The 9,719-nt window shown below is 39.0% G+C and overlaps 1 protein-coding gene across 2 annotated transcripts; it reads left to right on the forward strand.

The window, feature by feature from the left end:
- The first annotated feature begins 801 nt into the window (after positions 1–801).
- On the forward strand, positions 802–8,093 carry ENTPD4 (ectonucleoside triphosphate diphosphohydrolase 4). Of its 2 annotated transcripts, none has more exons than XM_009580337.1 (12): positions 802–809; positions 1,064–1,261; positions 1,712–1,917; positions 2,448–2,598; positions 2,685–2,788; positions 3,406–3,465; positions 3,720–3,874; positions 5,456–5,622; positions 5,855–6,179; positions 6,924–7,009; positions 7,229–7,390; positions 7,675–8,093. In XM_009580337.1, the coding sequence occupies exons 1-12, from the start codon at positions 802–804 to the stop codon at positions 7,901–7,903; spliced, it is 1,851 nt and encodes a 616-aa protein (XP_009578632.1). In that variant the 3' UTR covers positions 7,904–8,093. The 2 variants fall into 2 exon arrangements, with proteins under 2 accessions (XP_009578632.1, XP_009578633.1); XM_009580338.1 differs by having other exon boundaries at positions 3,720–3,850.
- The last annotated feature ends 1,626 nt before the right edge of the window (positions 8,094–9,719 follow it).

Here is a 9,719-nt window from a genome sequence, read left to right on the forward strand (position 1 = left end):
GTGTTTTATTGTCTGGAGTCTTTACGTTCTGAGGATTGGCTTTGCAGGTGGTAGCAGAGCTGAAAAGACTCTGTTCCTAAAGACCTTGTGTAGCAGTTGCGCTGCTGTCTGTGCCTAACCTACCTTCTGCTCCCGGAGCAGAGCAGTGCACAGCTGTGCTCCAAGCAGGGTCAGCGAGAGCGGGTTGCCCAGGTCTGTGTCCAGTCAGGCTTTGAATGTCTCTGAGGATGTTGACTGCACAGCCTTTCTGAGCAACCTGTCCCAGTGTCCCACCACCCCCACAGGTGGGGTTTTTTTTTTATGTTCAGATGAAATTTCCGGTATTTTGGTTTGTGCCTGTTGCCTCTTGTCCCGTCACTGGGCACCACTGAGAAAAGAATCTGCTTTTTTCTTTACTTTCTCCAGTCTCATATTTATGTGCCTTCATGAGAGCTGTCTCCTCTCCATGTAAAACAGGCCCAGCTTTCTCAGCCCCTCATCATGTGAGAGATGCTTCCGTACCTTCATCATCTTTCCTACACTGAACTTGTTTTATGTATTTCTTGTCCTGGGGAGCCCCAAACTGGACCCAGCACTCCAGATGTATCCTCACCAGTGCTGAGTAGAGAGGAAGGATCACCTCCCTCACCCTGCTGGCAGTGCTCTTCATAATGCTGTCTAGACGATCATCTATGTTTTCTTTTTAATTCAGGAACAGAAGAGCAATGGTTTTGAGAATGGTTGATGCCTCTTGTCAGTCTGAGGTGACCGGCTGATGTTTGAACACCAGCTGGTCTTTCTGTCAGCTGGTCATATCCCAAAATGGGGAGGTAAGAATCCCAACGGAACTGTCAGATTAAATTGTGAAGTCTTTTGAGTGAAGGACAGGGAACCTAATAATGAATTCAAAGGTGGGAATATTGGCTTGACTACAGTCAAGCCAGAGCACGAGCAAAGCAAAGCTAGAGTAAAGTAAGAAGTTTTATGAAGAATCTGTTTGTCCTTAGCTTGTTTCAGAATGCATTGTGTTTCTTTTTGGTAATAAAGTCCATTTTTAAAGCAGATTATCCTCTTCGAATTTTAGGATCAGCATCTCATGTTTGCTTCCTGCTTCTTGGCACTTCAGCATCTCTCCGGTGGGATGTCCACGTATCCTCAACACCACTTTGCGACAGATCGTTGTGATAGGAATACTTGCTGCTGCTGTCTCTTTGCTTTACTACTCTCTGGTAGTCATCCGCAATAAGTATGGGCGTGCATACAGGGACAAAAGATTCCACAGGTGAGAGTTGAAAAGACTTTTGTGGAAAGAAATGAAATGTAGTTTTGGTGTGAAAGAGAAAACACTGACAGGTTGTGTATGTAAAATACATGAATGGGGGGAAAAAGTATGAGTAAAACTTCGTGCTTTTTTATAAAGCTTTCCTTATCTAAGTTGATTTTCATTGATCAATAATTCAGCTTTCTAATACCTTATTTTATGTATCTGTAGCAGCTCAGTAAAACTATAGATGCATTTTGTAATAAATTATTTTGGAAATTACTTTTGGTGTTTATTCTGGGTATTTGATTCTTATGGGTGGCACTTCACTTTTTTTCTTCGGCAACAGTACAATAGTGAAAACTGTATGATTCCTACGATGGAAACTGTTGTCCTGTTTTGAGTCTGATGTTGAGAAAAGCTTCCATATGGAACTTAATTGCCACGTAGTAATGCCTATTTTTCTTCTAGATATCTTGCCCGAGTAACTGACACTGAAGCTACAGATACAAACAACCCCAATCTGAACTATGGAATCGTTGTAGACTGTGGCAGTAGCGGCTCTAGGATTTTCGTGTATTGTTGGCCAAGGCACAACGGTAATCCGCATGATCTGTTGGACATCAAACAGATGAGGGACAAAAACAGAAAACCAGTGGTTATGAAAATTAAACCAGGTACTGGAAAGAAATTAATTTTAGGTGCAATTTTCTAGATAGTTGCCTATCCTAACTTTGCTTTTTCAAACCCCCTATTTAAAGTGTCTGGGTAAAGGACACTTGCAAGTTGTCAGTATGGCACTCCTCCAGATTTCTTTGGGTTTGGTTTGCAGAGAGCTTTGTTCAGCTTTAAAGCTTGAAACATGACACTGGCGGGCAGGAGGGAGAGTTTTCTCTGTAGGCTAAGACAGTTGCTGGTTCAGTTGTCAGTTAACTTGGTTCTGTTTATTTAGTGAATAAAAAATTGGCTTTTTGTAAAGCTATTTGAACCAATTATGTAAATAGGTAATATACCTAATACAGGTTTTTATTTAAAGTTTGGAGGATGATTAAGTGTTAGCTTCATTTTTATTTTCTTATTTCTGTAATTGATTTCCTGGGTTTGGCTTTGGGTTGTTCGTTTCTCCCCTGTGTGTTGGGTATCTCTTGGAAAATGTTGATAACCAAAGCTTGAGTCGCTTCACTTTCATATTTATCTGTTTCACTAGGCATTTCGGAGTTTGCCAGCTCTCCTGAAAAGGTCAGTGATTATATTTCTCCACTTCTGAGCTTTGCTGCCGAACATGTGCCACGTGCAAAACACAAAGAGACTCCTCTTTATATTCTGTGTACTGCAGGAATGAGGATTCTGCCAGAAAGGTTATTGGCTGGTTTATTTTTAGCATTTAGAATAGCGATCCTGGTGTGTCTGACTATTTTTAACTGTTCAAAATGTAATTTTGCAGCCAGCAGAAGGCAATACTTGAAGATCTGCTCACTGATATCCCTGTGCATTTTGATTTTCTGTTTTCGGACTCGCATGCAGAGGTTATTTCAGGGAAACAGGAAGGTAGGTTAATGTTGGAAAAATTATCTTTGAAACGTTTGTCACTTTCACGGTACAACTTGGATAATTTTTTTGTTGCTTTTTAAAATTGTAGTTCGGTTCAGAGACCTCAGTAGCAACATATGGAGTGTGGAGATGATCATCTGCTGTGATCTTCTAGCTTGTCTAAATGTTTTCTAATTAGCAGTGAAAATAACTTATCTGTGTTTAGCAGGAGTTTTAGTCCATTTTCTCTGGCTTTGGGGAGGGAGGGGTAAGGATAAGGCACAACATTCTTGATGGAAGAAACTTTGCAGGGAAAAATGGTTTCTAAAGGAGCGATATTTTGATGTGATTAGCTCCCTAGAGGCTTAAAATAATTTTAAAAGCTAAAGTGTTTACTTTTTCTGAAATTTACACATCAGACTGTTTTTAGTACATTGAATTAGGATTTTTATCGTAGCCTTCACTTGGGAGAGAAGGAATAGAATAATTTGTCAGGAATATTTATCTTCTAAGTGTTTTGTGTAATGAAATATGAGCAGTGATATATCTTAATAACTCATATGCAAAAAATCCCTCTTTGTTTTTAAGATGATATGTGCCAGATATTCCTGAAATATGTTTTCTTATGCATGTAGGAGTATATGCATGGATTGGCATCAACTTTGTTCTTGGAAGATTTGAACATACAGATGATGGTAAGTATCTTAATTGTGAATTGCATTTTAGGAAGGACTTCAGGTACATTCCTGTGCTTTCACTGTTGATGGTATATTTTTAGATAGAGATATTAGTGAATAGTGCATGTGCAGATGCTGATGTTGGATTAATCTGGATGTGAAATTTCAATGATCAGCATTGCTACAAAAAATAAGTTAACTAAAAGTAGTGTAGTGCCGCCTGAGGCCCACCCTAGTTGTATTTCTCAATGCCTTTTCATTGTTTTATCTAGAGGATGAAGCGATTGTGGAGGTGCATGTCCCAGGCAGTGAAAACAAAGAGGCCATCTTTCGTAAGAGGACAGTGGGTATTCTTGACATGGGCGGAGTGTCGACTCAGATAGCATACGAAGTCCCTAAAACTGTAAGCTTTGCCTCTTCGCAGCAGGTTATTATCTGTGCAACTTTCTTCTTTTCCTTTTGGTTTATTTTAATGCATATTTGTTGTTCTGTTTTCTTTGTTTTGAGTCCTGTTAATGTGTCCCATTACATCACATTCCAAAACCAAGGCAAGAGAAGATGGCACATACCAGTCCTTCATCAGCTAAGCAATTCATTTGTATTTTGTTCATTCGAATGTTTATTTCAATTAGTATAATTTGCCACTAATTTTTAAATTTAAGTGGACATGTGGACATGCATTCTTTGTGTGTGTGCATGTATGTATGTACAATTTTAAAATCTGTTATACTGAAGAGACTTATTCTGGAATTTAGAAACCAAAAGTTGTGTGGTGGTGATTCTTCTTATATAAGAAACTATGTGATATGGCTTTTTCCTTTAAGTTGGGTTGGTAGAAACTGAATTAACAGGACATGGGGGTAGCAGTACAGTTTGTTTAAATATCACCTACGTCCTCAGCACAGTTCATCTGTTGTAGGAAGCAAATTTCTTTGTTACAAGTCTTAAATGGAATATAAGTCGCTCTGACTTCAATCCACTGAGTTCTAGAGTAATTCCTAAATTTTTGAAGTTGGATAACTTCCTGTTAACTTCATTGAGAAATAATCTGAAGTAAGAATAGCATAAAAGCCCTATGTTTTGACTCTCAATGCACTGTTATAATGATGTATATATTTTTTTAAATCTTCTTGTGAAATGATGGGTTTTCATTATTACAGGTTTTAATAACTACATTGCCTTTCAGACAGATGGTGTAACAAATAGTTTGGGCTGTTAAACAAAAGTATGGGCGTTTAGATTCAGAGCAGATTGCCCCAGTCAAATATGAATTGGAAATAGGAAGAGTTGCAGACAATTGATATGACGACTGTTGTATGGCTCTATCTGAACATAAGCCGATATAAAATAGATATTCTGGTCATGGAACCTGTCCAGGTTCCCAGACAGAGCATGGCAAGGCAACTGACTGTGACGCTTACAGTCCTACTGCTGTTTTTCATTTACAACGTCAGTTGGAAGCCGTGCAATGTTATGCCACATTTCTGAGCATGTTCTATATAAAGTGCTTCTGCTACACAGCACTTCAATATCTGGAAAGCGACTGCAAGTGACTGATGTATGGTATGTGAGGAGAGCTGAGTGACTGACAGGTCTCATGAAAAGCTTGAGAACTCCACATTGGAAAATGAAGAACAGCTCTGCTGGGCAGACCATAAATCTACCTAGCCTAGCAATCAGTAGTATGAGGACTCGGTCAGAAATGGTAGCATTGAGATTAGTTGCCACAGCACATACTTTTTCATAGGAAAAGATACTTTAGCATCCATAGTAGCAGTTCCTGGCCTTTACAGTTCCTTGACTCTCGGTAGTGATAATGCAGTTCTCTGCTATCAATATGCTTTGCTCTCCGTATGAAGTAGAAGGTAACGTGGACCTGTGAAAAGCAAAATAGATAAGTAAGGAGTGAAGTTTAAAGATGTCAAGGGCATCCAGTTGTCCAAAGAACTCATCTTTAGGTCCTGGTTCATATTGTTTATACCTAATCTTGGTGCTTGTGTTCCTACAGGAGGAAGTAGCCAAAAACTTACTTGCAGAATTCAACTTGGGCTGTGATGCTCATCAAACTGAGCACGTGTATAGAGTCTATGTTGCAACGTTCCTTGGCTTTGGAGGAAATGCAGCACGCCAGAGATATGAAGACAGTCTATTTACCAGTACAGTGCTTAAAAACAGGTAGCTGACTGCAGTTGCTTGGGGATATGAGTTCTGTGCATCACTAGGCTCAGTAATCCCTTAGCTTGAATATATTTAGTAAAATATCCTGACGTAAAACTTAATTTCTGCAGCGTGCTACATGCAATGCTGAAGTCTCTTTAAATGAGGATGCTTTGTTTTGATGCTGTTGTATTTCAGAGCTTGATTTTTCTGAATATGCAGTTGTTACTGTGCTTGCTCCTTTATACAGACTGCTGGGCAAACAGACTGGCGTGACTTCTGATTCACCCTACCTAGATCCTTGCCTGCCCCTGGATGCTCAGGATGAGATCCAGCAGAACGGACAGATAATGTATTTACGGGGAACAGGAGATTTTAATCTGTGTCGTGAAATTATTCAACCATTCATGAATAAGACAAATGAAACGCAGACATCTCTTAATGGTGTCTATCAGCCTGCTGTGCACTTTCAGAACAGTGAATTCTATGGTTTCTCAGAGTTCTACTACTGCACCGAGGACGTGTTACGCATGGGAGGAGATTACAATGCTGCTAAATTTACTAAAGCCGCAAAGGTAAAGTGTTCTTGAAATAAACTTCTTCCAATTTAAAACAACTACTCTGCAGAAGCATTTTGTTATGAAAGTCTTGCAACAAAACTCTTCCTTTAAAGATCCCAAATCTTTTTACCCTGCAATGAACTATCACAGGGCATCTCTTTTCCTCATTGGGTTTTCTTTTAGAATACTTGTTTTAAGTAAAATTGACTCTAGAGGGAACGGGACTTATGGTAGTCAAGTTCCAGTGGAACTATTGATAATGGGGAAATCCATGCTGCTTCCACCGCTTGCTTCTTTTTAGGAATGTCTTAGTTCTTGTTAGAAAAATAATTCCTTTTCTTCTTGCTTTATACATTTTGTACCAATTTCTCTGGTGTTGCTCCTAACAGGCATCAATCTGTTGGGGACAGTTTAAAGTAAGGCTACAATATAAAGTAGAGGAATATGACCTGCTTTGTGAATGCCCTAAAAATAGCTTGTCAATTTTTCATCTCCAAGTACATGACCAAAGAGTTTAAGTGCTACTGAATACTAATTTAACCACAAATGTGAAGTATGGATCAAAATGTTTCAGAAAATACCATGAAATTTGTGGTCTGACTTATTAGCAGTGCAAGGGAAGCCATTATTTTTGAGTTTTCTAGCTTTTGGTATTTACAGAGCATCCTACCTGGTGGTATTTTTTTCTTCTCAAGGCAGAAGCAATGTTGAAGTCTGTCTTTTTTTTTTTTTTTTTTTTTTTTTTTTTTCCCCTTGAAGGATTATTGTGCCACTAAGTGGTCTGTCCTACGGGAACGTTTTGACCGTGGTCTTTATGCATCACATGCTGATCTCCACAGATTGAAGTAAGTATTTGTATTTGTACAGCGAATTCATTCATGCAGAGTTGCCAGGGAGAGGTCATGTCCAAATGATCCATTAAATGAAATCATTGGAAGTGTGAATATAACCTTAAATATTGCATCAGCCATAAAAAAGTACTGATAATTATGTGTCTAAATGTGCTCCCCAGTCCTCTGGGACTCTGTAACTGCTGGCCTGACTTTATGCCACTCTTCTTGTAGGTACCAGTGTTTTAAGTCTGCCTGGATGTATGAAGTATTTCACAGCGGCTTCTCTTTTCCTGTGAGTTACAGCAATTTGAAAACAGCTCTGCAGGTTTATGATAAAGAGGTGCAATGGACCTTGGGAGCCATTCTCTACCGCACACGGTTTTTACCTTTAAGGTACTGGTTGTTTTCTCAAATGTCTGGAAAGGGCATTTGGGTGGAAGATATGGGGGTTTTATGAAGGGAAGAAGTATGGTGATAGCAAAGCAGCTGACAGGTAGGGGGAGACAAGATGTCGTTTCTAGTGCATCATACAGAACCTCTACATATTTCAGGTAGCTCAAGTAATGCTTTATAAAGACTATTCTACTAAAACGGGCTCTGTTTCCTGTGGTAAGATAGCTTAGAGGCAAACTTTTTGATTCGCAGCTTATGTCTGTTATCCCTTTGATTCTTTTCAGAGACATCCAGCAAGAAAACTTCCGTGGAAGTCACTCCCACTGGAGGAGCTTCTCCTTTGTTTACAATCACTATTTGTTTTTTGTCTGTTTTCTGATTGTGCTGCTCTCCATCCTGCTTTACCTGCTAAGGCTCAGACGGATCCACAGGCGAATGTTGCGTAACAGCTCGTCTACTTCCCTATGGATTGAGGAAGGCCTCCCACCACAGAAAATCGCAGGACCCTTATGAGATGCTGTGATGGAGAGCTTTTATTGGACTTGTTACTCAAAAAGCCATTTTTGCCTCAGGGTTCCTCCTTTATGTCCCTTTAAACCATTGAAGAAGCAGATTGCCTGGAGTGTGTATACAGCTAGGCTTTGGAAACATGGGAAAATGGGGTCAACTTGGCTTAGTCTCATTAGACAATATCTGCCAAAAATTACTGATTTTTTTTTAATATTGCACTTTTGTGTGTAATGGGATGAGCAAAGACTCGTCAGTAAATGAGCAGCAGCAGCTTAAGCTATGTATGGTAAGAGAATGAGTGTGAATTCTCATCCTTTTAGATGAGAGTGTGAAATTCGGTTAGCTAGGATGAATGAGGACTGTTCTTATTTTCTTTTCCAGATTCCAGGATTGATATCACTTGAATTCTCAATTCTGAGTCTCCTCAGTCAAAGGAAAGGAAGTGCAGGGTTTTCAAAAGCAGTAAGAAAACAATCTTTTAGAACAGCTTAATCTGATGTTATATTCTGGGATAAGTACTGTGATGGAGAAGAAAAATCTATTGCACCCAATGCTGTGCTTCCACAAAACTGCTTAAATCAGTTTTGTTTATTTGTGGCAGTTTCCCCTTTTGTCTTGGAAGCTATATCCTCATAGTGGCAAAAGTCACTAGTTTTTAATCCTTTATTTCTGTTTCATAATCATACAGAGATCTCCCTGAAACTCCAGTAAGGTGAAGAGAACTGGAATATGCCTAGGCTCTTGTTTCTGCTAGAGTAGACATGCACAGTGTCTTTTTTTTGTTTTTGAATACTCGGATTTGTTAATTTATATTTTATTTAAAACTGTTAATTTTACTTGAAGGTAAATTTGTCCATGATTAAAAGTGGGATTTATATGAACTTTTGGTGTATGGATATTTTATTGCACAGTATCACTTCTGTTCTCACTGTTTGTATCCAACTGGCAAAACTTTCTTCTCTTCTAGTTGGTGTGAATATGCTGGAAAACTGGATGCTGTTTTCAGTATTGGAGAACTAGACATGTTGATACCATTTTTGTCATACTTAAGGTGCAGTTTATTCATCTAAAAATCTAGATACTTTGAATTATTTTATTGTCTCCTTTCGATACGCTTGCTTTTGCCTTTGACTGTACAGAGAATTTAGGCTTGATCTGCTGAACTGCAGCTAAACTTCCTGCTCCTTCCATCCAGTGTCTGGTAGATGGCTGTGTTGCAGTTATAAGAATTAACTGGATGTGTGGTGGAATTTTGAAACAGCAACAGAATCTTTAGCTGAATGTTCAGAAATAACAAATAGTGTCTCCCTTTTATAAAGGATTTTTTGTACCTGACAAATCTGAGCACTTCACCAGCTGAGCGTCTGTTTTGCATTTTGCTATTTTTTGAGCACCATCTGAGTGAATGCTTAGATAACACACCTCTCACTTCTGATGTCTGGAACTGTGGTACAAACTTGTTGCACTCGTAGGCTGATAAGAATTATCAGAAAACTGACACTGCCAATTGTTACAGAGCCTGTACTTCCTGTTTCTGAGATGCCTAGAACTGAGTACAGAGGCTCTAATTGCTTGCTTAGATAAAGCAGCCCCCTTTGGACAAGGGCTGATGTTAGTGGTAAAGTGGAGAGGAAGTATCAGTGTGTGACTTGGCAAAATCCAGGCAGATGCCAAGCATCTCTTAGCAGAAGAGATAGTGTCTCAAATGCAGCAAGCAAAAAAAAAAAAAAAAAGCCAATACAAAAACTTAAGGAAATCATAAAAACATGAAAAACTTGAAAGAAGAATGTTTCAGACCTAAAATAGAATTTCCTTTTAG

This window comes from Fulmarus glacialis, unplaced genomic scaffold, assembly GCF_000690835.1.
Source record: "Fulmarus glacialis isolate BGI_N327 unplaced genomic scaffold, ASM69083v1 scaffold33146, whole genome shotgun sequence".
NCBI lineage: Eukaryota > Metazoa > Chordata > Aves > Procellariiformes > Procellariidae > Fulmarus > Fulmarus glacialis.

Coding starts and splice junctions, on each gene's coding strand:
- ENTPD4 (XM_009580337.1), top strand. Junction 1,262..1,711: donor AGGGACAAAAGATTCCACAG/GTGAGAGTTGAA, acceptor TTTTTCTTCTAG/ATATCTTGCCCGAGTAACTG. Junction 7,010..7,228: donor GCTGATCTCCACAGATTGAA/GTAAGTATTTGT, acceptor CTCTTCTTGTAG/GTACCAGTGTTTTAAGTCTG.